Source organism: Coturnix japonica, chromosome 1 (assembly GCF_054131305.1).
Source record: "Coturnix japonica strain WE chromosome 1, WE-NBRP24, whole genome shotgun sequence".
Classification (NCBI taxonomy): Eukaryota; Metazoa; Chordata; class Aves; order Galliformes; family Phasianidae; genus Coturnix; species Coturnix japonica.
Genome location: NC_140663.1, coordinates 54,778,508 through 54,805,009, shown reverse-complemented (window position 1 = coordinate 54,805,009; position 26,502 = coordinate 54,778,508). Strand labels below are relative to the sequence as shown.

Sequence of the window (26,502 nt, the reverse complement as noted above, 5' to 3'; positions counted from 1 at the left end):
TCTCTGTTGTTTCTTTTCTCAGGTATTAATCAATGCCTCCCCAGCCAGACTGACAATTTTACCAATTTCCAGAGATACAATTAAAAGTTACTGCTAGGACGGGTAATACAACTTTCAAATCCAAACTAAACTTCAAAGCATTTTCAATCCGTTTTTATAACTGTAACATCCCTCATGGACCAAGCTCCCAAACGCTGTAGACTAACCCACCCCACTGCTTATGGGGAGAATGAGAACCCCACTAAAGACTTCCCCAACATGCTAACTCCATGCAGCATCACATGCAAATTCCCTTGCAGCCCAGCTTTCCTGCATAATCTCTGCAGCTGTCTCTCCATCCCCCTTGAAGGGGATTAAGCATGGCCTTTTTATATCAGGGACTTTTCCCAGAGCTTCACCTTCCTAGTTAGGGAGCTTGGCTGTCCTGTATGCTTCTATCTTTTCAGGGATGTCTAGCACCCATGGGTTGCCTGTTTCTTCACAGACACCCATGTTCCCACTGCCTGTAAGGAAACAGAAAAATGCTGTCTTCACACTAAAAATCTTATTCACTACTTCCTATATTTTCCATGTCTGGAATATCTCCATTTTCCTGAATTTGCCCTTTTCCAGGGCACTTATTTCCCTTCTTGTCATAGTATGTTTGAGGAGTTCAGCTTCTCTGTGGGGAATGGGTGTCACTGATACTCCTTGAAGAACACACATTTCCCTGCAGACACCCCCTATCTGGACAAGGTGCCTCTCCCAGCCCACTTCCAATTTCTTTTGGGCACTGTGTTTTCTTGTGGAGAATGACTTCCATGTATTTTAATGTCACTAGCATTTCATGGCCCAACAACCAGTTTTTCCAAAGGTGTTTTTCACTGCCTGAATAAGTCCTGACACAGCCCTGCTGCATAGTGGGCCTGAGCAACCTCCATGCTTGTGTAGAGACAAACAGCTCATCCTTGTTCGAGCATGGAGGGAAGCTTGGTCACTCCACAGCTCCTCCTTCATGGTTGCTGACTGCTTTCCAACATACAGACCATCAGGGCACCCCCACTGCCCAATCTGCCCATCTGTACCCCTGCCTTGCTGAAAGTGCTGCACCAGCCTCCAAGCAGTAGTATCCTACTCAGGATTTGTCATTTGACTGACATTCAACAGCAACCTTGCTGTGCTCTAGTGACTCCATCAGCCTATGTCCTTGCCAGGAGGAACTATGACTTTGGTCACCATCCAGGAAGCACCCTTTTACTGCTGTGCTTCCATCTCAGGGATATCTAGTCCAGACCAGCTTTCTTTTCAAGCTGGTCTCAATGAGCTCTCTTATTTGAGTGACTCTATTGTCAGCATCTCTCTGTGGGGACCCTGATGACCTCCTCCTTCCCCCCTTCCCCCTTCCCATTGCCCACATAGTACTCTGCCAGCAGAGGAGCATTTCCATTTCTTTGAGATTATCTAATCTGCTGCCATTTCATCATGAATTTCTTTTATCATCGTATGAGCTAGATGGGCTTTTTTTTTTCTTTCTTTTTTCTTTTTTGAAAATCATTTCCTTTCACTGACAAACCATCAAATAGATCAGAGGGAGCTGCCTTTTGCTAGAGTATGTCAGATTTCTGCTTTTTTTTTCCTTTGTAAACAGATTAGCCAGTCATGTGGTGTAACTTCATACTCGGAAAGGCAGGGAGCTGGGAAAGGCTCGAGTCTCTCTATCTCAGATTCAGCTTCCATCATGTTTGCAGAAATGTACCACCTTGATTATGTGAAACCTCGCTATTCGGTTGTCCCTTTTGCCCCCTCATTTTGCTGCTGGGGACAAAGGCATGACTGCTGAGGTCTATTCATTTTCACAAGAATTTATGGATGCCTCCACTCATTGAGATGATTTGCGTTCCCTATGCTGTTTGGATAATCAAAGTTGCACTGCATTTGGGAACACCAGCCCTGTTGCCCTGGATGTGATGGAAAGGACAGGGGCACTGAGTCCTAGATAGGATGATGGGGCTGTTGGGAGAGAGGGATGCAGCCAGGGCTTGTGCCTGTTCTGTTTTTTTCAAGGAGGGAGGGTTCGATGCATGTAAGCCTGAATGGTGGTGGGGGTTCAGGGCAGCCAGTAGCAGCAGATGGGAAAAGTCTTGTAACATTTAATGCTTCTTTGACTGTTTCTAAAATAGGTGTCAATTCACAACAGGCTTCAAACGTACCAGCACAACTCCGCCCTGGGGCCCGAGAGTGGAACGCAGCCCAGCATGCGTCTTAACATGCCACGGGAGCGGCTGGAGACAGCAGTGGTGCCCTCGCACCCCGCCTCGGCGGGGACACTTGTACAGTGCCAGCAGATTGTCAAAGTCATTGTCTTGGACAAGCCGTGCCTCGCTCGAATGGAGCCGGCCCTCAACCAGACTCTGACACGCTATGTCACCTCTGATTCCTGCACCTCCACCCCCTGGCGCGGTGTGGGCAGTGGGTTCCCTGGGACCCCCATGAAGCTGGTCCATCAGCCTCCCTTGCCACCTCCACCTCCTCCCTACAACCACCCCCACCAGTACTGCCCCCCAAGCTCCCTGCTTCAGAGGCGCAGGTACTCCAGTGGCTCGCGGAGCCTCGTGTAGCCACACCACCAGCACCAGAACAGCACAGACTCCCCTGCTTCCCAACCCCACTGCCTCCCTGGGACCCTTTCTGCCTACAGAGATCTAGTTTGTGATTTATTTTTTAGTAAAAGGAAAAGGAAAAAAAAAAAAAAAAAAAAAAAAAAGAGCTAACTCTTACCCTGTCTCCCCTGAAGATGATGCTAATCATGAGGAGCCATCTATAGAACCTGCCAACCTACATGCTTACATATCTTCACACCCTGCCAGCCCCGCTGGCCTCTTGTGCTCATGCCATCCCCATGTAGCACTTTGCTGCCCTGTTCCTGAGAGGCTTGATGACCTGCTGCTTTCTAGGCACTGTGTCTTCCGTTTGCTACTCCTTGATCTTCTTCCCTGCCTTGCATTTACCTGGCCATAGGTTTATACCCACCCTGAAACTTCGCCAGCCTCAGAGAGAAACTGACTCACCCGTGCCAAGGAAAGATGCTGGGGCACTCCCAGGGGTGGAGTTCCCCCTGCCACCACTGCTGCTGCCTGCTAAGCTGGAGCTGAGAGCCTGTTCTGCTTGCCATGCTTTCTCCTCATCGCTCTTCAAATATTATCTCCTTACAGCAGCTGGTTCCAGGCAAGGGAGCACAAGAATGGAAGAGAGCGTGAGAGGAGGAGAGACTGTCCTAAGCTGCAGTACGACACAAAGATGGCCTCACTCTGAACACCAAAACTTTTTGTTTCTGTTATGTTGGAGCATTGTACCAGAGACCTCTGCTGAGATCTAGCAGACCACATCATGTGTAAATACACCTGTATGGTAGAGTATGTATGGCGCATGCTTACTAAAGGAAACACTAAGCAGTTCTGAGAGAGCAGAAGGGAGAGACTAAGCCCAGGGATCTTCCCTGGGATGGATGAGCAGTTTTCCAAAGAGATGGCACCAAGAGGTGGCCTCCCACCTCAAAACACACACAGACACACACACACATATGCACACACAAAGATTGTCTTTTCTAGCAAGAAACAGACCCACCTCTGCTTTTCTCATTCTAGCTGGTTTTGTGTTTCCTTCCTGTCTGCTTTTATACATTTTAAAAGCAAACCTAAGTGTTACCTTCACCTCCTGGGGGTGGGTGGTTCCTTTACTTGGCCTCTTCCTCCTGTGCTAGGGGGAAAAGGTATTTTGGAGCCCACTCACATGAGCTGCCATCTGTATCTCTTGCCTAGTTATGTCATTGCCTCCCTCAGCCCTCTCCATAGGAAAGCTGCACACCAAGGCCCCTTTTCCTCCCTTCTTCCCTATCCCAGCTTCAAAGTGAGGGGAGGGGAAGATCTTGAGATAGAGATGACAGCTCAGCTTCTCTTCTTTATTGGGGACATTGATGTGAAAGAAGACAGCATTAAAAATGAGCTTTGACTGTATTTTTAGAAGAAAAAAAAATCTTTTTGAGCAGTAGGGAGGGGAAGGTATTAATTAGCTTAAAGGCTTTGGTTTCACTCATTCTCTCTCCCTTCGAGGCTTAAGAAGATCAACTTTAGGATATTAAAATAGGACAGTACGCCTTTTAGGGCCCTTATTTTTATTTTGAGAGGGAAAGAAAGAAATGGTCTTCCTTCCTGAATGAGGTTGAGGCAGAAGCGCTGGTTGTTGGTTGTGTGAGGGGAGGTGAGGAATGTTGACAGTAGTGTCGATGTGTAAGATGTCAGGGAAAAGGGATGGCGAAGACATGCAGGAAATACATATTTTACTTTGTATGGTAAAATCCACACAGCAGCAATACTCCAGGATTCTCAGCTCTGGGGTTTATTACCAGTGAAAGAATGCATTAGGGCCTGCATCCCCAGCAGTGCTCTTTGGATGTCCTTGGCTCTGCTGAAGCACTCGGATGAAAGAATTCATTTATGTGACCTGGGCTTATGCCCAGCTGGGGTTAAGGAAGCAAGGATGGGCTGTGGTGAAGGCTTCCCTGTGCTGGCCAGTCCTCCAGGGCAGGGGCCTGCTCAGCTCCAGGTTTGCTGACACCTACACGCAGATCTGCCTGCAGACCTGTCTTGGTTGTTTACTTAGCTGTCTGGAGCTGGGCACCAGGCTGATCCTTTTACATGCAGTAGCAGATGTATTGATCAGGAACAAACAGGCGTAGCCTCAGGGAGGCCTGTGGAAGCAGAAGACTGAAAGATTTGTTAGAAAGTCCTGAGTAGAAGCTCGGCCTCCCTTCAGACCAGAGAAGTTTTCTCCTACGCAGCCTCCAGATACAACAAGGATGCTCCACCTTTCTGAGCCAGTAAGGTCCTTGCCTGCATTACGGGCACATGGCTCCAGGCAGGGCTCAGTCCCTCAGACTGCATCCAGCTGTGAGGCATGGCTGCCCTGGCCTGGTGCTGGATCCATCCCAAGTGGTACTACACCATGAGACAGCAGCCATGATCTCATCTGACCCACCCGTAGCTTCATGGGAATGCTTATAGAATCTCCAAATCATAGAATCACTGATGTTGGAAAAGACCACTGAGGTTGTTATGTGTACCGTTTGTCCCTGGCTGCCCAGCTCAACGTCAGCTTCCTGCTGAGGTACAAAGGGGTATCCAAGAGGCAGCAGCCCTGCCCTGCCCTCCCAGCAGTCACTTCCTTGCCTGGGAGGAATGGCAGTACTCAGTTGTTTATTTTTTTCCCAGAGCGCAATGAACCACTTCACTTCAGTGGTCTGTACGTGCGTGTGTGTGTGTTAAATAAATTAGGCTTTACTTGACATTTAACACGAAGTGACAACAACAAAAACCTTGAGGTACTTGATGAAATAATTTTTTGGGGGGATAAAACATTTATAATGTCTATGAAGTTCCTACAAGAGAGATTTGCTGCTTTAATAATTGATTGGGAAAGCAACGAGGATGTAAAAAACGAAGGAAGGAAGCTTCCCTGAGACTCCCTCCATAGTGCTGGGTGAAGCACAGATGTGAATTAAATGAAGTGCCCAAATACCTGAGGCACAACCGTCTCTCAGGGCAAGACAGATCCCCTTTCCTGACCCTGCAAAGGCTACTGCTGGCCTCCAGCTTTGAGCAGAGAAGCAAAGGTAACCTTTGCTGTCTTCTTGCATCTTCTGTTGGGATTGGCCAGAGAGATACCAAACCTCTTCATTTCAGGGTCAGGTGGAAAAGGCTGCCCTAAGTTCTACTGTGTAGCTGAGCCCTTCGGACTTCACTTCAAAATACGGATTGCTTTCCCTTGGAAGGTTGGTCCAGAAGGATAACAAGCACTTTAAAGCATGTCAGCACCTCATCTGATCTATTGTGTCGTCTGCTTCCACAGCCCTCCCACATGCAAGCGCAGACACAGATGCAGTGTAGTTTTCGTGGTACGAGTAGACACCCTTGCGCACAAACTAGTTGCTGACAGGGCGCAGGCAAGAATAAGCATATCAGTGACAGCCTTGTGAAGGACAAAACGTGCACTGCAGCTCACCGAAGAAAAATCTCCAGCTGTTGGCTGCCGTGATTCTGATGGTGAAGCTGGCACAACCCTTTGGGTGGTGGGATCAGGCAGGAAGACGCCGCAGAGATCGGATCAACCCTAAAGAATGGTGGCTTTTTGCTGCTGAGTTATTATCCTTCTATATTAAAAAAGGGGTGTGGGGAGGAGAAAGGAGAAAGCCAATGCAGAGCATTCTGCAGCAAGTGTCTGGTGCTCAGTGTCCAAGCAGGAAGGTGGCTCTGCTGGAAGGTGGAACAGAGCAAGGTGTCAGGGAGGTCTCACAGCTGTGTTGTGCAAACCATCACTGTCATGATTCTCTCTTGCTCTTGCTGGAGGAGGTCCAGTGAAATCGATTTGTTTATAGCACGAGCAAAGGGGTGGGAAAAATCTGGCAGTAGGATCAGGCTTAGCACAAACAAGCTGAGTTTAATGCAGTGTTTGTCTGCTGCTGTTGTGCTTTTAATGCTGTAGACTGGGCCACTGTGGTAGCAGCAGTTAGTGTTTTCTGCAAGACCTGCAAAGCACTGCTTGTGTTTTCACACATCCCTGTAGGTGAAAGTTGTGAGCATGGTCCACCAGCAGCTTTTCGCCGATAGTCAGTCTTCTTCACAAAAAATACTTCAAGATTTGGACGCTTTCGAGGGCCTTTGAGCTGGAAGAGTTTGGTTGGATGCTTTTCAGAAGGCTTAACCTGCGACTACCTGCACATGTTGGTGAGGTTTCTGAAACGAATCTGAGCCTTGTATCCAGCTGCTTGCGAAGAGTCTCTGCTTTGAACTGAGAGCTGCTGAGCAGGTCCTGCCTCCCCCTACCGCCACCTCACTGTGCCCTTGTGGGCTCCAGGACTGTGTTTGTGAGCTCGAGCTGTCCGCGTCCTGCCCGCTCCCTACAGCCATGCCCGGGACAGCAGCTTTGGAGTCACCCAGCTGTTCAGCACTAGTCACCACCCCATCTGAATGTGTCTTTAAAAAACAAAGTTAACAACAGACGTGTTACCTGTGTGTAGGCTGTTGAAAGCACCTGTCTGTCTGTACCTGTTTTCTGCTGTAAATATCACCGAGAAAAGCTTCCTTTGGGGAAAGTGGTGTGGTCACACCTAGCTAAGAGTCCAAACAGCTATTTTGTAACAAACCAACAGAAATAGATCAGAGGTATTTTATCTGTTCGATTATAATAGAGTTTTAGAAATTATATTGAGATATGTCACTTGTGCGCCAATGTCTTCTTTGCCTCGACCCCCTCCCTTGTCCCCAGACTCCATTGGTGTGCGCAGGCACATGGCTGACACACCAAGGCTGTGCTCCCAAGGGCTGCTGAGTGCCTGCTGGCCTTGGGGACAGCCCTCTGTGGCCACTGCTATGTTCTCATCAGTTAGCTCCATGCTCAGGGCCCTCGAAAGACCGGATCCAGAGGAAACCAGGGAGAAATAATTGTGTCCAATGTGCAATTGACCCGTGCGGTGAGGCAGAGAGGAAAGCAGGACGGTGAAAGGCTAAGCCTTCCATACTGCAGTTCCTTCCTGTGCACCTTGCTGGCGTGCAGCAGGGCCAGCCCCAGCCTCTCTGCCCACACTGCATGCTGGGGAAGGAGCCCACATGCCGTGCCAAGCGCATGCTGCCGTGTGTGCATGCTGCAGCAAGGAGAGCAACTTTGTGCACCGCATGTGCCAATGCATGTGTCCTACGCCAGCTGGCTGCAGAGAAACTCATTCACCCAGAGACATCAGCACACACTGCGCGTTAATGCACACACCATCTGCCAACATGTAAGACTATATGGCAGATCATGTGTAGGCACCTCTGCTATCCACGCGGCTGAACACGTTGTACAAGATGTCAGGTGTGTGCAGCCACACTCTGCCCGAGCAGGACAGCTGTGCAGGCTGCAGTTACCGTCACAGCACACTTAGTAAGTTACACAAGCTCAGGCTCAACTAACATTTGGATGGGGGACGTGTAGGGAAAATGACATTTTCCATGCAAATCAGATATACATGCATATTTACACAAGGCGTAACCCCGGGGTTAATGAAACCAACCTCTGTGAAGCTGTGCGCAGGGATGAGAGATGATCAGAAACAAACTCGTGCACATGAAGCAGCTTTCTTCTGCAGCGGGTGGGGGGCAGCAGCCCACATTTTTGCAGCTGGGGTTGGACTACACCTGCTGAGGAAGCAGCCTGTGGGCTGCACATTCTTTGCTGGCTTCAAAGAATCCCTCAGATCCCCGGGCCTGTGGTGAAACACTTGGGAGGGCAGAGATCCCTGAGACACGGATGGGAATCCCCAGGGATTCAGAGGCTTCCATTTCTGTTTCTGTGTGCCACAGATGTAGTATCTATCGGTCCATCCCAAACACATCCAACACACTTTCTAAGATGTTTTGAAACAGGTAAATTATCTGGAGAAGTTTCCGCCTGATGTTTAGATCACACACCTGGCTGTAAAGATGAGAGCAATAAAAACAGATTGTCTATATGTCATACTCCTACCTTACTGTGCTGTGCATGTACTAGCTATTGTTAATAGGAAGATGGCAAGACCCTTTGCTGTGGATAGTGTGCAGGCACACATAGGCAGTGCCAATACAAAGAGTTTACAACCCAAAAAGCATACACCACAACTGTCATAGTGCATCAGTACAGTTATAGCTATTTAGTCTACATAGTATACAAATCGCATAGCCCTGGTGCATTCAGAGCTGATCAGCATTTGCCACTCTTTTCCACAGATAATTCTGAGTTTTCTCTGTTCCTTTCAAGAGGGACTTTAAATTAAGCACATCCCTCATGTGCTTCCTATAAACATGTCCTACCCTACCCATCAAAGGAGGTGCAGGAGAGGTGCTGCTGACCTCAGCATTGTGTGCCCTGCTGTCTCCTGCCCTGGGTCAGAGTCTTGTCCCAAGGCCAACACAGGCACTGGGGCCCTGTGGGAACAGTAGGCAGCAGGAGCCTTACCCCAAGCCCAAAACTGCCACGTCATAGTCTCTTATCAGGGACAGGGCCTGTAGTACCACTGTTGCATACAAGACACTACGGGCCCTTTTCTACAACACCTAGAAAGCTGTGCTGGGGTTTCAGGGGCTCTGGGGACAGTTGCTCACAGTCATCTCCACGGTTCCCTCAAGGTTCAGATTTCTTGTCACCATAGCTGCCAAGGGAGAGGCTGTAGAGTCACTGCCAGATCCTGAGTGCAGCCAGAGCCTTGTTCACTTTGCCGCCCTACCTAAGACAGCTGGATATAAGCTGGTTCCTCAAGAAAGAGGCCAACTTGGCAAGCAGGGCTGTGTGATTCCATCAGTTCAGGAGCTCTATCACACTTGGATGGTCTTGGAGCATCTTTTCTGCAACTACTGAGTGCAGCCAAAGTTAAAAGCTGTGGGTTTTGCCTTAGACCATGGAACCCATGAGCAGGGCTTCTTCTCAAGCATGTGGAGCGGGGCCTTAAGTTGTGTGAACTCTGGCAGTTGGGGCCATGCACAATTCCCTGGGCAGCCTGTGCCATGCCCACCACCCTCTGGTGCAGAACCTCCCAGTTTAGTATCATCAGCACATTTTCTTGGATGTTGCCACAAAGGGGGCTCACAGCTTCTCTCTGCCTCCCAGCTCTTCAGCCTGGTGACCCCTGTCGTCTGACGTCAGCCCTCAGCCTCTGCCACATCTCCTGGCATCCCCAGTGAAAAGGACAGCCTGAGCAGCAGCCCAGGACATGTGGCTGGGGAAGAAATGTGCAAAGGAAAAGCGGGAGCTCTTATTAAATGGCTTGTTCAAAGATAAACCTCGGCCATCTGTCAGCCTGCCCTAGAAGAGGCACTGCTGCAGCAATTAGCAGAGGGAAAGGCAGTAGAGATGCCAAGGAAAAGAAGCAAACAGCAGCTTGCTAACATTTCACATGGGTCTGTCGCCAATGTGGTGAAGGAAGGAGCCAGGGGAAAAGTGCAGGGAAGGGAGCATGCACTGCTTGGAGAGGGCTGGGGCTAGAGAAAGGAGTGGGAGCCTCTGGGGGCTACGGGATGGTGGGGACCAATGTGATTTAGCAGTCAGTGTCCTGGGAGCAGCTCCACTCATACACTACAGGACCCTGGGCTCTGCTCTGCAGAGAAGCCCCCGCAGCAGCAGTTGTGCTGGGGCCTAGGACCATTGGACTGGGGGCAAGCGGTGCCGATGTGGCCATGGGGACCATGCAGCTACACACCCCTGGCTGTGGCTGGGGCTGTGACAGCGGTTGTTGGGGCTGTAACAGCGGCTGTGCCACTGGGCTCCTCGGGGACATTGGGCTGAGGCTCCCCGCAGAGCTGAAAAGCCGCTTTAAAATGCAAATCGGGGATTATAATTCCTAATCCCTTCATTGACAAGAAGTGCAGACAGGACAGAGATGTCAGCTCCTTTTCTCTCCATCCTATGGGACCAAAATGCATAGAGGTGTTTGTGCTGAAGGGGACACAGCTGTGGGTATGGTGGTGCCATCAAGAGGGCAGGCAAGGGTGAAGGGTGATGAGACCACCTGCCACCAAAAGCATTCATCCCTCTCCTTCTCTTGTCCCATCCCCACAGAGATGCAGTCTCCAGGGCCATGGCAGGGACTGACACCAGCTCAGAGGTTACTCTGGGTGGGGTGAAGCCAGGTAGGGGCTGAGGATGGCAATGTCTGTGCTGCTGTGACAGTGTGAATGCTGCAGTCTGCCTGCACCTCCGAGCATAAGCACCACTTGAATGTGCTGCTAGAGATGCAGAAAGAAGAGGAAAGTTATTAAAATGCATATACCTCTCCCTGAAGGGAGAAGGTGAGACAGGAGATCGTGGGGATGCCAAACAGAAAAGAGGAAGGGGAAAAAAGGGCAGGAAGGAGTGGCAGGGATTGACCCAAGGGCTGCTGCACAGGCCACAGAGGCAGAGGGGTGCTGGCAGCCAGTCCCCACAGGAGCCCTCATCTCTCAGCTATCAGTCAAAGTCTCTCATCTCCCCTTCCCATTCCCAAAGGCCTGAAAGGTGTGTGAGGAGTGGAACAGACCTTGCATCATTTTCATGGCGGCGTCCAACGCATCGTTTAATAGACAAGTGGAGAGACTACGAGCAGTGGTCACCCAGCCAAAACCTGGCGGTGCCACACAGTGTCTGTGTGGCATTGCACACCTTACACACACATTCACACATCCACGACCAGCTGCTGGAGCACACTGGGGGGAGGCAGCAGGATGAGCTCCCCTGTCCTGGGGGGGATCGACCCTGCATCTCCAGGGTTGTGGTGCTTGAGCAACATCAAAGCCATCCTAAGGCCTTCTACATTGCCCACAGCTCCTGCTGCTGCAGCATGGGGCATGGGGGCAAAGGCATTCATTTTTTTTCGCAGCCCTCAGGAAAAAGAGGATTTTGAAGGGATTTGAGCACAGCTCCCTAAATAGCTCCTTAGAATTAAGAGGTTTTGGGTGGATTACCAAGCGCCAGCAGGTGTTGAGTGCCATGGGGCGGCAGGAGGGCAGGAGATGGGGCTACAGGAGTCACAAGCTCTTCAGCTGGTGTCAGAAACCTGCTCATTCTGGTCTATGGAGGGAAATAAGACAGCTGGAACAGGTTGTGATTGTGATATTGGGATGGGTACAGGACCTTAGGGACTGGGCTGCTGGGGGGAAGGTGCTGAGTGAACTCAATGCTGAGTCACAGACAGGCAGGGAAAAGAGTGGGAGGGGTGGAAGGAGGACATATGAGAGGATCAGAGAAATTAGGCTGGGAACACAGGTAGAAATAGAAGGAAGAGAAGGGAGGGAGAACTGCAATTTGGTGGTAGTACCAGCAAAAAATAAGGAGGACAAAGCTCATTGAAGTAGTTCATTTCTACTGGGTGGGTAGAAGTTGGGAAGAAATGTGGCAAGAGAACAAAAGGAAGCAAGACAAAAGCAAGAGCCAAAGAGAAAATTACGGGCAGGAAGCTGAATGGATGGCTATTTCTCACTGAATAGTGTTACACTGAGAACTCAAGTGCAGGGTAGTATCTCTGCTGCCCCAGGAATAAAGCCCTGCATGTGCAAGGGAGCTCTTGGCCAAGAGTTTCAGTAAAGACTGCTGATTCCAGCTTCCTCTACCTCAGGCTGGGGCTGCCCCAATACTCTTAGAAAATCAAGATCTTTCACCGTTTTAGGGCCTCACTCAAGCATCGACTCTTTTGCCCATTACCCACTTCTGAAGACCTTGGCCTACATTTAAGGGGAGGGAGGTGATGTGATTGGGACGCACAGGTGAAAGCAGGGTTTGTAGTAAAGGCTGTCCATGCAAAGATCAAAGAGCGACAGCAGTGATTCTGTGATTCTATGAACTGCCCTCAGCACGGATGTCCCTCTCGAAGGATATGAGAAGGGTGGGCTCCTTTATTGCCCAGTTTATAAACATAGGTGAAAGTGGAATACAAATTTTCAGATACACTATAGTGCATAAAATTACAGGATAGGGGAGAATGATACTTCTGTAACTAGCTGAGATTAATTGTGATGAACTGTGATTGCAGCTCTTAGAGTTTGACTTTCAGCTTTACCAGATCCAGCCTGTACATTCAGCTAAAGGTGTGACTGCTGCACAGGGCAGGACTCTCCAGGAGAGAAGGGCTGTCTTCTGTGCCTGGCAGTGGCTCATGGGGCCAACCTGCTGGGTAGGTGGTAATGGTTGGAGATGTGCAGGGCTGAAATATGGTACCTAAGAGTGTTGCATCTTGTCCTGATGCCTTTCTTCAGTTTGGGCTATGTCTTACTGCTACTAACATGCAGGGCTCCTCACTTGATCTGCCATACCCCTTCCAATGATGCATTTGCTAGCACTGCTTTATGCTACATCATTTGATCACCATCTGAGATTTAAATATGGTGGCAAGTGGGTCTCTGAGGTGAAGCATGAAGCATGGCTGCGTGCTATGGGACGTGCTGTGTAGGAACGTCACATGGAAGTGCAAAGATGAAGTGCAAAACAGTGAACCATCAGTATAAGCTCTCTAGGAACATCACCTCTGGTCGAGAGGCTACAGGCTACTCTTCTCTGAGAGCCTGGGCCAGAGTGCTGCATGATGGAGATAGTCAATGATGTGATGCAGGGTCAGCCAGGGGGAAGAGAGGCGCTAGAGTTCCTCTGCTGGGTCTTCTTCTCATGTGAAGCCACTGCAGAGCTGGGGACAGTGGGCTGTGCCAGAGGGGCTTGGAGGACAGCATGGTATGGGCAGCTATGGGGCAGGGCAAGGAGCTCCAGCTCTCCTCCTAGACAGCAGCATCTGATCCCCTGCCATTCAGGGATGTCTTCATCTGGAGGCCATTCTTCTGCACCTGCACATCCTGCACATCCTGCCGGGGCTGCGTCATCTGCTGGAAACGCTGCTCAGGAACAAAGGGAGAGAGGGTGTCAGCTGAAGACTGGGATCTCCGGTCTCTGGCCTTGGGGCGACCCCAATGCCAGTGCGAGGGGATGATGACATGGCAGGGGATGCCCTTGCAGCACCACTCCGCTTCTGCTGCCAGGCCATGCGAGCCCCCCGCTTTGGTGTTATGCAGAGCACTTCTACTTGAAGTGCGAGGATCACCTTCATAACATAGAGAAACAGCTACCAGGCAGTGCCAGCTGCTAACAGGAGCAAGGGAGAGCTGTAATGTCACAGACATCAGAGCAGAGCCATTTTCCAAGCTTCCCCATTTTTGCCGCTAGGGTTTCCTGTGAAATGTCATTACCTGATTGCAGTGTGCTGACAGGTCATGGTCTGTGACTCTAATGTGGATCAGACCAGTCCACCTGCACAAACCTTTGCACCAGCAGTGATTCCCACCGCCCTAAACTGATCAAATGAAAACTGTAAAGAGCAGTAAAATGAAGCCGGAACCCAGGAAGGTACAGAGGGGCAAGTCATTACTGGAAGTGTGCAGACTGAGCATCGGGAGTGATGAATGCTTATGAGTCACTTTGTCTGCTGGAGTGGGTCTGATGCTGCAAAAGAGAAAGCAGAGGAGGGTAGAGCCCGACCTGAATAGGTATCACTAAGCCAGGAAGAAGCTCTTTGCAGCAAAGGGAAACGAGCTTCAGCTCTCCAGCACAGCTGAAGTGGCTGTTGCTGGGTGAATTCCCTGAAACGATCACTGAGCTGCTTCTGCCATTCATGGTCTTTTCTTTTCCCCTCACATTCATGCTCAGTAGGATCAAAATGACTTGTAATCTTCCCTGTCTGTCAAAACCACTTTATTCAGCATTGGCATCTAATTTCCCTCCAGCTTCAGCTCTATTACAAACTAATCCAGGATCTGTGCGTAGAAGAGGCCAAAAATTCTCTCCGTCTCTCTGGCACACGCAAGCACATACACAAAAACCTGCCTCCCTCCTGCTGCCATCTGCTGCTTCTCACTGGATCTATGAGCACCAGGAGCAGAAGCCCTCAGCCAGAAGTGCAGCTACTCCAGGAGGGCCACGGGCTGGCTTGGCTCCCCCAGATGCCAAGACATGTCACATCCCTAACGGGAGCAGGATTGAAAACCTATCTGTTTGTTTGCCAGAATTCCCTTTTCCCCCTTTACCAGCTCCTATTATGGGAGGTTAAGAAGCCTTCTAGACATCTGAGAAAGGCTTTCCTAGTGGAACTGCAGCTGGCCCTCAACCCAGCATCACCCTAGTGGCTTGGCATTATGTAGGTTCAAGTGCTGCAGAACCTCAAGGCTGCTCCCAAGACAAAAAGCAGGAACCAGAAACTGAACTTAACTGAGAGACCAGAAAGTGAAAGCCCATCTGAGACATCAGACCCAGACAGATCTTGTAGCAGATCCCATCTAAATAGAGAGCTGGGAGGAAGGAAAGTCAAATCCACCTGTAACCTGACCTCAGAAGCAGCGGGCCCAAAGCTGATCTCAGCCCGGTGGCTCTAGCCAAAGCTTTTGGACTTAAACATTACTCAAAATATGACATCCATGAAGTAAACTGGCGGGGCTTAGATGGTGCCAGCTGGCTTTTGAAGGCAGGCTGGGAAAGTCATAAATCAGCAGCACCCCTGCAGTGACTGCTCGCACCTGTAGCTCACAGCAGACAGCATCAAGATGGGGACTTCTTGCACAGCGCTCTCAAGATTGAACGTCAACACTGTAAATAAGATCTCAACAGCAATTACCATGTATGACATACAGAGACGCGTGATTCACTGCTGCATATAACCTTACTCAAATTAAGGATAAAAAATATATTTTAAGCAAGATCAAAGAGTTGTAGGTATTTTGGTCTCCGTGCAGAATTCTGCCTTTCGTCTTATCCCCCTCATAGCCTGACTGCTGTTTGCAAAGCATACGTCAAATGATGCTGTCTCCATCACTAGCAGGTCTTAGCCCTGAGTTATCTCAAGCTTCATGCTTGGAGGATGCTCATCTCTCTGCTGAAAGCTGCCAGGTAGCTGTGATCACAGCCAGCAACCACTGGGAACTGAGAAATCTTAAGAAACTTAAAGATTTCTCCTCCACAGAAGAGGAGTGGTGAAGCCATGCATACCTGACGGAGAGTCCCTGTTGAGGTGAAGAAGCTGTACAGCATGTATCCTGGGATCAGTACCATGGAGGACAGCGCCATGAGCCAACCAATCCCTTGTCCCCACGCAGGATAGATGTATTTTCCCAGCGTCAGAGGGGTCATTTCCACCACACTGAATAAGAACACACCCTGGGAAAAGAACACCAGCCATCACAAGCGACGATGTATAAAATTAGAGGACATCCATTGATTTTTTTCCTTCATCACCCTCTTAGTGCAAAACAGTCCTACAGTAATCCAACAGCTCCTTAAATTATTTTAGAAGCATTCAGCCCATCACCTCTTATATCATTTCCCCCCTGATTACCCTATGCTGAAAGCTGGAACTAGAATAGCCCTGTTCTCCTTCTTCACCAGACTGCTCAGATAAGCAGTGCCCTTGCAAGCAGTTCCTAACCAAGTTGACAGCATCTTCACAGCTGGCCTCAGGAACCTTTGGCTTCCTATCACTGGCGTTCTCACACCATTCTTTGTACTGCTGCTGCTGGAAATGTGAGAACCAGCAAAAGCAAAATTGCTCCACCATCAGCTGTACTGTATTTGCTGGTATCTTTTGCTCTGACAAGCCTATTAGGCACCAGAGCAGGAGCCACAGTGGCTGAGAACGTTCTCTTCTACCAATAACAGCTTTTAAATACAGTAAATGATTTTCTTTTCTCTTGAAATCTCAGATAGAAGAATTGAAAGCATCATTTAGATTGAATAATTAACTCTGGAGACTTTCTTATGCACTGTTTCCAGCAGGTACTTTGCCCATCCCAGGTACCTGGCAGTTATGGACAGACCAACAGTGGACTGAAAATGGAGGGTATCCCCTACAACCCTTCCAATTTAAGAGGCCATTCTGGATCCACTCTGGCAGACAGGATCCTTCTGTTCTTACCAGACAGACAAGAGGAGTGAAAAATGCCCAGCAGATTTTCCACCAGATGCAGGGTTTGTAGCCAATCATTTCTTCAATGTTCCTGTAAAATCTGTTCACACCTAGAAGAAGAAAAGGCCATTGAGAAAAGCATCCCATCTCGGTACCCTTGGGCTTCACCTCTCCTCAGGACAGAGCAAAGGCCAGCCACAGCAAGAAGGTGACAATGCTGTGGTGTCAGAGCTGTTATCTGGAGGGCCCAAGGATGGGGACACAAACACAGGGTCATTTTGCACGTTCCTGGTGTCTCAGGAGGAGCCTGAAGGCAGGACCATAGGCACCTGCCAGTTAGTGCACAGGTCTCTGTGGTGGCCTGGGGAAGTGAGATGACAGCCTCCTGCTCCTGATTTTCTGGAATTATCAACCTCACCTATTTTCAGTTGCAAATCTTTTATTGCCTTCACTGTTGGATGCTTTTGAAAAATCTCACTTTGCCCGTGGAGACAAGAAAGAAACGAGGTCCTTTTTTTGCTTACCATAACACCAAGAAATTGAGATGGTCTCAAAGAAGACAAGAAAGAGAAGACACATGCCACTGGCTGAGTAGTAATCAAACAGCTTGAAGACATAAATGCCACCCTGAGGAGACAAAGCCAGAGTCAAGGAGTTTTGCTATGGATTATGTTCAACAATATCAGCCAGCTGCTTGAATTGCTACTATCTACATCTGCTGGCTCTAATGTTAATTTCTCCAGACAGGAGAGCAGGCGCTGCAATGTTTCCACTGGAATCAGGTTCCCAGAAGAAAAACTGGTGTGGAAGGCAATTAGCCAGCTTGTTCAGGTATGGTCAACGGCAAGTAGAAAAATCAAGGATTTATGAGGCTATTTTACTTATCCCTGTTTTAGCTGAGTCACCTAATTTAGTGCACTCTGCCCCTCCCAGGAGTTTTGCTGCTTTGCTCCACACAAATCTGCAGACCACTCAGTCCTATGTTCACACACATAAGCCTTGGATTTGGCCCCAGAGGTTCAGGGCTCCAAGAGACTGGTCTTCTTGTTATCTTAACCCTCTGCACCAGGTGTTCCTTCAGCATGGGCTTTGCTGGCCTAAGCCCTTATTGCAAATAGCAAGAGAACACACCAGGCTGACTACAGGATGGCCACAGCAACTATGGAGGCATCACTTGAGATGTGACAGAAATGATAAGCCCATACATCCAGAATTGGGATGGCTCCTACAGGTGCTGTCACTTCTCAAGACTTCAGTGCTACTGCAAAATGCATGGGTGACAGGACAGGTGCCAGGAATGGACATACAAACATGGCTCTGTACCTGGGTGATATTGGAGAATCCAACGAGATAAGAGATGAAACAGACTATCGCAATGAAGATCTTCTTCCTGGCTCTCAGGATATGAGGATATTCATCCATCAGGGCAGTAACAAACCCCTCCACAGTGCAGAACTGCAGCAAAACACACGCACACCAAGGAAACATCTGTGAGTGTCTTAGCCTGACATCACCCCAATCTACATTTAACCCCCACATTGACAGCCTCATTACTTTAAGTGTCATCTGTAAACAATAGAAGACTCTGCGCAGAGCTGGCCTGAATCACGTCCTGAAAGTACCTCTCTCTCTTCACTGATTATACAGGGAATTAAAAACACTGAGCTCAGATGATGCCTAAAATTAGTTGAGATACATCTCCACCTTTACCTCCCCTCAAACTCTCAAGGGCCACCCCACTGCTGCCCTGCTCCACAGCTCTGCCAGCCTCTCCATCGCAGCAACAGCTCTGCTTCTGGCACATGAACTCATCCATTCCCGGGTGTGCTCTTCTCAGCATATTGCAGCAGAGCTTGTGCTTTTCAGCAATCTAAAGAACTCATTATGTTGCTCTATCACCCACTGTCCAGTCCCACATGCAAGTACATAACAACAACATCTCTGACTACCTGCTCCTTGAGTTTATTTCCATTTATTCAAGCACTGCATTAAAATGCATGTAGTACATTAAAAGGCCATCTTTGCAGCACGTGGTCTTCCGAGAGCTGTGCTGTACTAGGCACAGTGAGTTAATGCTGTCTGTACCATGATCTGCCCTATAGCAAGTTGTGTATGTGTGAAGCACATCCTTCTATTTCCTCTTAAATTATGAGATTCGCTTTCAGGTCTCACTCCTAGGAAACACAGGTAACGTACAGCTCTCAGAGGGCACATCTTGCCCATAGGAAAACCACTGGGAAGTTGATGAGAGCAGTAAGCCCCTGTTTTCCCCAGTCACCCTCAGTGAACATACAAACCAGTGCAATGGCAGTGAAGATGGATATCAGGGACTTCTCTGTCCCCCAGGAGAGTGCTGTAGAAAGTGGGGGCATTTTTAGATCCAGATTTGAGACAAGAAGAAAGAAAACAATCAATAGAGGTGGAGGTAGAGGTACAGAGACTAAAAAGAGCAGCAGAGCGCTGGAAAAATCTATGGTAGCAAAGCCAGACAACTGAGTCTCTTCTGCCATGGGGCAGGAATAGTAGAGGAGTGCCAGGGGAGATTCAGGCTGGACATTAGGAAGTATTACTTCTCGGAAAGGGTAGTCAGGCATTGGAATGCACTGCCCAGGGAGGTGGTGGAGTCACCGACCATGGGAGTGTTCAAGAAATGTTTGGATGTTGTGTTGAGGAATATGATTTAGCTAGGAAGTATTGGTAATGGTTGGACTAGATGATCTTCTAGGTCTTTTCCAACCTTGATAATTCTGTGATTCTGTGAGCTTACATCCCTTTTGCTTGTGGGGTACAGAGAGAGGCAAAGAGCAATATTCCTGCCTGGGGTTTTATCTCTACATGCTGCAGTGTGCAAAACTGCATCCCAGAGAGCCCAAGCTCAATTGCTTTGTTTGGAATTTGTAATGAGCTCAGCCTCTTATGTTGGACACAAGTGCTATTAAAGCATCCCTTGCCATTAGAGCATGGGTTAATCTGTCTTTATACTCATTGTCAGCAAGCTCTTCACCCCATCCCACTCAGCTTACTGTCTACAAGAGTCAGGACAGAGCTGGCACCACTGTGTGAAGTGCCAGCATGACAAAACCAACCATGTCCAAAGCTATTCCTTCCACATGGATGCACAGCCAGCACCAGGTACTGGGCAAGTCAGGGAGGAACAAGGGCTGGGAGGGTGTAAGGGGCCTACAGCATGTAATGGGTAAAACAGGGAACCAAGTAGTGCCATACTGGCTTTTCTAGCCCTAAAACAGAACTTTATACCGTTCACTGGAGGGACTCTGCCTACAGCCTTGAGACTGCAGGTCCATGTGTGACCCAGGGTCTTACTTTCTCAGCCCACATAACTAACCTTAGACCCTCCCCAGGATAAGCAGGCAGCTGGGTGAAACCGTGCTGCTTTTGGGAGTAAGAAGAGCCTGTGATTTTTGGGCCACGACAACATTTTTCTCCTAAAGGTTTTAATTCCAGTCATTTCTCTCTTTTTTCCTTTTTGATGCTTAATCACCATCACAAACTGCTGGGTTAAACGACCTGGAGCTGGCAGTCTCTTCCCCATCCTCACAGTGCCAGGGATGTGTTATTCTTCTCTGGCCATACTAACTAGAAGGTGATTCCTGGTTTGAGCAGGATCAGGACCAGGACCTAAGGGCAAGTTAACCACAGCTGCCAGATATTCAGATTTGTTTTCACTGCTCTCAGCCACAAATCCTGATGAATAACCTGCAAGAGGCGATCTTGCAAAGGACAGATGCAGGCTTGTAGTCACAAGGCTTGCCAGCTCCCTTGGGGAGAAAAACGCCTGACCTGGAAACTGGTAGGTTAAAAGAAAGCATTAGCATGTTATGCAAGAGGGTCTAGACGCAAGAGAGCTAAAGCCAGAGTGGATCAGAGGCAGAGCAAACATTAAGGACCATGAGCAGCAAGTGGGGGCATAGGAGGGAGGTGCACGCATCAATGTAGGTCACTGCTCGCATTCAAGGCACTGCAGAGATGAGCATGATGGCACAGAGGCAGAAGGAGCTGCACTGCTGAGCTCTTTGCAGCACTGCTGAGGGGATGGGTCTCATCACAAACACAGACCTCAGCAAGGGACCTTCTCTTGCTGTCTGGGCTCCCATACCCCTCAGGCCCCATGCCTGGAGGGCAGCAAGGGTCCCTGCTGTGCCCTAATGAAAGTAGCTGTTCTTCATCTGCAAGAAGTACCACAAACACTATTTAAAACAAGCACATATCAAAACTGTCCTTCGTTTTTAAATGGATACTTCAAAATGCATGTGTAATTGCAGCTCTTGTGTGCGTGCTGTTTTATACACCTAAGCTGCCATTCTGTAAATCATGAGATTGACTCAGAGTGCCACCATGCATGCAGAAAGCTCCTTCCCATCTATTTATCTGCCCTTCTTTAAAAGCTTGCTTTCCATTTGGTGCCTTCTTCCCCCGCTCCTCCTCCAGGCAGCAATAGCCCCCCACAGACCGCCCGCCCTCCGAGACTGGCTGGTGGAGGGACCTGGAGAATTTCAAGTGGTGTTTGAGAAAGCAAATGCAGCAAATAAATTCAACACAGTGCTTGGAGGGCTTATTGTCATGTCTCAAACTATTTACTGGAGCTGAGTGAATAATCCATGGAGAGCGGGTGTTATTTTATTTTATTATTTTTTTTTTTCTGCAAATGGAGCTTCTTTTGAAATGCTCAGTCATTATTTGAAATTATTTGCCAAAAAATGTCTGTGGTAATGCAGCTGAAAGCTCCAGGATGTGTTTCTGTGGGAGCGTGATGTAACTGAAAAGCAGGTATGGTTGATTGTATTTTTCTTGGAAACCAAGTATGACAGGTCAAGGATATGCCTGAGTCTGATCAGGAATTAGATTTGGGTTTATGAAGGCTGTGTGTAACCCAGGAGAGAGTCCATTTTGTTCTAAGGCTTTGCACAGCAAGGAATGACCGTGCTGCCACAGGGAAGGATGCAACAGACCAAGCACACACTTTTGAAGGAGCCTTCGGTTGCACTCTCTGCTCCAGAAGGGCTGCCTCACCCAGGTAGCTACATTTATGCTAAATTATCAGATTAAAAACATATCATCACTTGTTAAAAAAAAATAATAAAATACAGAGCCCATACTATTTTGTTTTACAAGACTTTCCCAAGGCATGGCTTCTTTCCACCTGCTCGCTGTGAAGCCAGCCCAGGAGCTCAAACAGCAGAGCACTTCACCTCTGCTCAGGACTACGCTAGTTATTAAAAACAGTGCCAAAACACTGCACCAAACCACTATTCCCACTGCTTCAGATGCTGCATTGCTGCTTTTCTCAGTGCAACCTGACAGTGCCAAGGTAGAGAGATATGGTCTGATGGGAGGCTGGTATGTGCTGGCAACTTTCTACTCCAGCCTGCAAAACTAAGCCAGAGTAATGGCATTCTCTTACTGTGCCTCACAGGAAATGCAGGTTGGTGAAGGTGCACCATGACACCTTAGAAAATCCAAAGCATCCCAAATTAGCTTCTCACAAAATACCAAGGATTGCGGTGTCCACAAACTCTTATTATGTAGATACAAAATGTAGCAGTTAATACTGATTTTCCTTATTTCACATTCCTATTTCTAGAAAAGAAAAAAAAAACCTGGGAAAAAGCAAAACAAAACAAAAAAAACCCCACAGCAATTGCTTGAAATATATATATTTTTTCCTTTCTCTCATTTTCCCTGCCCCAAAGCATTTTGGCAGGGCTTGTTTCCCACTAGTTCCATTTAGAGCTTGTGTGCTACTACTGGGCAGCTCAATTGCCAGGGCCATCCAGCAAGACCAGGACACACTGCATCCATGCAGCAGCACTAACACTTCTCTGGAGGCCCAAAACTGTTCTGAATGGAGAACAGATTTCCAAAGATCCTTCTGCAGGGAAGCGATGATCATAAGGCTGACTGGTCAGATACCACCCCACCACGAGATCGAGAAATATCTTTGTATGTTACCCCACTTTGTCTCTGGGCTGTCTCACCTGACTATCCAGGCCCAGCATCATCAGCATAGAGAAGAAGAGGATCGACCAGAGCGGGGACAGGGGTAGCTGGGTGACGACCTGCGGGTAGGCGAGAAAAGCCAGTCCAGGGCCTGTAGAAGTGAAACAAGAGATGAGTTCATAGTTATAAAGTGTTTGTTGGAAAGTCACTGTGATGTGCAACAGTGAACAGGAACAGTGATGGCAGGCAGAAACTGCAGGAAGGTAGTAAGAGATGTTACCCATGACACACCAACCATGGTGGGTGCACAGGGGTGGGATGGGAGGCAGCAGTGACTGGAGACTTGCTTTGCCTTTTCTCCTCCTGCCAGCGAAAGTCATCAAATCACGGCTATTTTCAGAAAGCAAACAAAATATTTCACTGCAGCTAAAGCTCATAAAGCCTCACCGCTGAAAGTAGGTGGACAATAAAAGGAGACGGGAATGCTCTCTGAAGCAGGAATTGGTGTGCAGTGAATGTCTGGTGCTTCAAACTGCTCTTTGGCAGAAGGCATACAAAGATGACTGTGTGCTTGGTCATGGAGAAGAAAGGCCTGGGAGCATCCCACACTCATGCAAATTTCTCAAAAAAGGCTGCTGTTGCAGTTGTAACTGGGTTTGCTAATTTGGGTGACTCGTGGAAACTTCCCATAGTGAATCTTCAAGTGTGTGAAGTGACCCTCGCTACACTGATACACACACTGTCATTGTACCAGTGCCAGAGAATCTGGCCCTTTACTTATGCACAATATATAAAGACTTCCCAGGAAAATACTAAGATCTGACTCCTGCACTGTAACTCAAGGACAACTCCTGAATAACAATGCAGAGAGATACAAACTTTAAGAGGAGATGCTGGGGGATCAGGGAAGGAAAAGACATTCTGGGTCTTATTGGCACTGCTGCCATGTTTACTCACCTGAGGAGGCCAGCTCTGAAATCGACTTCTTCGTGATGTGTGACATGAAGCCAACGATGGAGAAAATAACAAATCCAGCAAATATGCTTGTGGTGGAGTTTATACAGCAGACAATGATGGAGTCTCTGGAAGAGAGAAAGGAAGTAAAGAAGCCACTTCCAAATCCCTACCAAATAGATGAGGAACAAAGGGTGGGCAAAGGGAAGACTAAGCCTTCCCTACTAGGGAGGTGGCAGCGCGCCCCTTTAGCTGCTTAGTAATAGAGGGGGACAGCAGAGGCCAGGCACCCAGACTTGCTGTGATGCCTCTATCCCTGCAAGCATTCAGGTCAGTAGCAGAGGGGGGCTCTGCTGGCCACATGATGTTGGTCACAATGTGTGATTCTTTGCTGCTCCCGCCACAAAAACCCAACAGAGCCAGGAAAGCCCAACAGACCTGTAGACGTTGTTGTGAAAAGTGTTGTAGCTCCCCAGTGCAATCAGGGACCCCAGTCCCAGGCCATAGGAGAAGAAGATCTGTGTGGCTGCATCCATCCAGACCTGAAGAAAAGGAGCACACTCTGTGTCTGTACTCCACCATGCAGTCAATTTGGTGAACTCAGCTCACCATTACCCAGTCTCTAGTCTATCTCTCCTCCCCTGCAAGGACTGATGACCTGCTACACAGGGTCAGTGTGGGCTACAGGACTGGGGGCTCAGCCATGAGGCATTCCCAACCCAGAGGGGAATTTTCTTTGCTGAGGTAATTTCTCATCCCTCGTGGACTATATCACCTGATTACAACAGAGATGCTTCATGGCTCTCCACCCATAAGCAACCTGAATTTTGTCTCAAGCTGTGAGGGTAATGACTACTGAGTGGAGAGATATTCCTTTTCAGTATTAGTCCTCTCTTAAAATATTGAAGGAAACACTGATGTGGAGTTGTCAGAACTACCAGCAGGACAGCCACAGCCAGGCAACCAACCTCGGAGTCAGAGAGCTTCTTGAAGTCAGGTGTGAGGTAGAAGAGGATGCCCTCCTTAGCCCCAGGCAGTGTGACTCCCCGAAAGAAGAGGATGAATAGCATGAAGTAGGGGTAGGTGGCTGAGAAATACACCACCTACAAGAGACACCATGGGTAAGATACAGTTAGTAGTTCCTGTCCATGGTGGCACTGCAGCCACTGTGTACCCCCCACCTCCTTTGAGGGGGGAATAAGATCCAAAAGCACTTCTGCTCATGGCTGAGCCTGAAATCATGGAGAGAGCAGCCTGCACAGCCCCTAAAGGGAAGAAATCGATCAATATCCTCCTTGTATTTTCCGCCTCCCACTCCTATGCAAGTAACATTTCTGACTGTTTCTCTCTGCCAAAGACAAGCAAGGATGCACTAATAGCAAAAGTAGCAGGCAGAATTCTAGATGGATTGCCCAAAGACAAGGGGATTGCAGAAGGATAAATTTAGTCCACAGAAGTAATCCCTTTAAGTCATCGCATCCTTATTTTGCAGTGCTAAAGCCAGCATTCCCCTAGTCCAATGCATCAAGAAACATTATCTCTCTTGACTCCAACTCTTCAGAGAATTGCAAGCATGTGCTATCACTCAACAGGTAATGGCAGTCACTGGGCCTTTGCTATGACTGTGTAGCAAAACCCCACCTGAGAACCCCTAGGGCTGTAAGCAGTTGAAGTGACCTCTCTCTGAAGTGCTTCTTTCTGATTTTCACTGTAGATTATTCCTTTCATAATGCTGTCCCTCTAACATCATGCTGTGCTCTAAATAACACACCTCAGTATTTCAGCATTGCCATTTCAATAAACTAAGCAATTACCTCTCAACTGTGCTGGTCTGAAACGCTACAACATGAATAATCATATGCTTCTGATCCATAGGTATCTGACCAATATCTAAAGGGCAGCAGAAAAAAATTCTAAAGAGATGGTGAGTGCTTTTCAACCCACAGCATTTCAAGAGATGTTATTTTTGTAGGGAGGAGTCCAGAATAGACCTCATCATGTTGGAGAACTGTCCTGATGTACGTTAATGTAAGTCGTCTCTGGAAATCTCTTCCCCAGATCCTTGGAGAGACCAAGAACATGGACCTGTGACTTTGTGGGGAAGAATTATTCTCTACGCTTAGATTGAAGTTACCGTGAACATCGTAGCAATTTTTACAGCCGTGCAAGGTAAATGTCAAGAATTTAATAGCATCTACTGCAATTCAGCCTTGAAGCACCATAACATTAGTTACAGACACTCAGACTAAATTGAGTCTGGAGGACATTTTGACAGCATCAAACCACCCATTCCTCACACCATACCTTGCCTGTCCACTCCACACCCTTCCAGATGGAGAAGTAGACCAACAGCCAGGCCAGGGCCAGTGTGCCAGCCAGGGGCCAGCGGACAGATCCAGGCTCACCCAGGCCCCCGGACATCTGGTGCATGTTCCTCCTAGGGTGGGAGAGGTTGTGTTAAGGGGAAGTCTGACCCCTGGGGATGTAATGATTGGAGATCTCAGTGGTGGCTGGAGTGTGAAGGGCAAGATGCAGACGTGCACAAGAGCCCACAAGACCTAGAGGGACCTGCGGCACGTGGTGAGGGGCTAAGGGAAGGAGGACAGATGCAGTGAGGCCATTAGTCTCCATTCATCTGACATGCAAATGCACAGTACTCCCCATCCCATGCCCGCCCCAGCTAGCAGACAGTTCTCCAAGGTCAGGATTTGGTAGGGAGGGCAGCAGCCCCAGTGGACAGGCGGGATGGCTGCAGTGGGGAGAAACCTGGTGTAGGCAGGCTGTGACGTACTCCCAGAACTCGGTGACAGCGCTGGTGAGGTTGGTGGTGTCATCAAGGGAGTAGTTGGAGAAGCAGCGGTCGGTGTTCCAGGTGTTCCCACAGCTCTGCCACGGTAGGTCCTGGGGACATGGCTGTCATTAGCATCACATCTCCAGCAAGGAGTGAAACCTGTCTTCTTTTTAAACTGCAGACACAGGGTTTTTTTTTGCAAAGGGGGTGGGCTGCTCATCTGGATGGGCAGAAGCCTTGCAGCAAAAGGCATAAAATGGTTTTCCAAAATAATAATTAAGCGTGAAGCAGACTTTTCCAGGAAATTATATCAAGAACATGATTAGGGCAATGTCATAGCTCTAATAAAATG

General features: G+C 48.6%; 2 protein-coding genes across 11 annotated transcripts in view; one reads left to right on the top strand and one right to left on the bottom strand.

Moving 5' to 3' along the window:
- The window catches only part of IQSEC3 (IQ motif and Sec7 domain ArfGEF 3), a 100,072-nt gene extending 92,821 nt beyond the window's left edge, over nucleotides 1–7,251 (top strand). For 4 of the 9 annotated variants that reach the window (XM_015865756.3, XM_032445420.2, XM_032445422.2 and 1 more), the window contains one exon: nucleotides 2,160–7,251. In XM_015865756.3, coding sequence (XP_015721242.2) covers nucleotides 2,160–2,597 — 438 coding nt within the window. In that variant the 3' untranslated portion in view covers nucleotides 2,598–7,251. Of the gene's footprint in view, nucleotides 1–22 lie in introns of all 9 variants that reach the window. The other 5 variants (XM_015865773.3, XM_085521238.1, XM_015865766.3 and 2 more) reach the window with 4 other exon arrangements.
- LOC107315443 (sodium- and chloride-dependent GABA transporter 1-like) overlaps nucleotides 6,946–26,502 on the bottom strand; it is a 38,306-nt gene continuing 18,749 nt past the window's right edge. For both annotated transcript variants that reach the window (XM_015865841.3, XM_085521275.1), the window contains 11 exons: nucleotides 26,151–26,260; nucleotides 25,664–25,796; nucleotides 24,328–24,462; nucleotides 23,798–23,901; nucleotides 23,363–23,487; nucleotides 22,444–22,556; nucleotides 17,771–17,902; nucleotides 16,972–17,074; nucleotides 16,457–16,557; nucleotides 15,535–15,702; nucleotides 6,946–13,394 (listed from right to left, as the gene is read on the bottom strand). In XM_015865841.3, coding sequence (XP_015721327.1) covers nucleotides 13,281–13,394; nucleotides 15,535–15,702; nucleotides 16,457–16,557; nucleotides 16,972–17,074; nucleotides 17,771–17,902; nucleotides 22,444–22,556; nucleotides 23,363–23,487; nucleotides 23,798–23,901; nucleotides 24,328–24,462; nucleotides 25,664–25,796; nucleotides 26,151–26,260 — 1,338 coding nt within the window. In that variant the 3' untranslated portion in view covers nucleotides 6,946–13,280. The remainder of the gene's footprint in view (nucleotides 13,395–15,534; nucleotides 15,703–16,456; nucleotides 16,558–16,971; nucleotides 17,075–17,770; nucleotides 17,903–22,443; nucleotides 22,557–23,362; nucleotides 23,488–23,797; nucleotides 23,902–24,327; nucleotides 24,463–25,663; nucleotides 25,797–26,150; nucleotides 26,261–26,502) is intronic.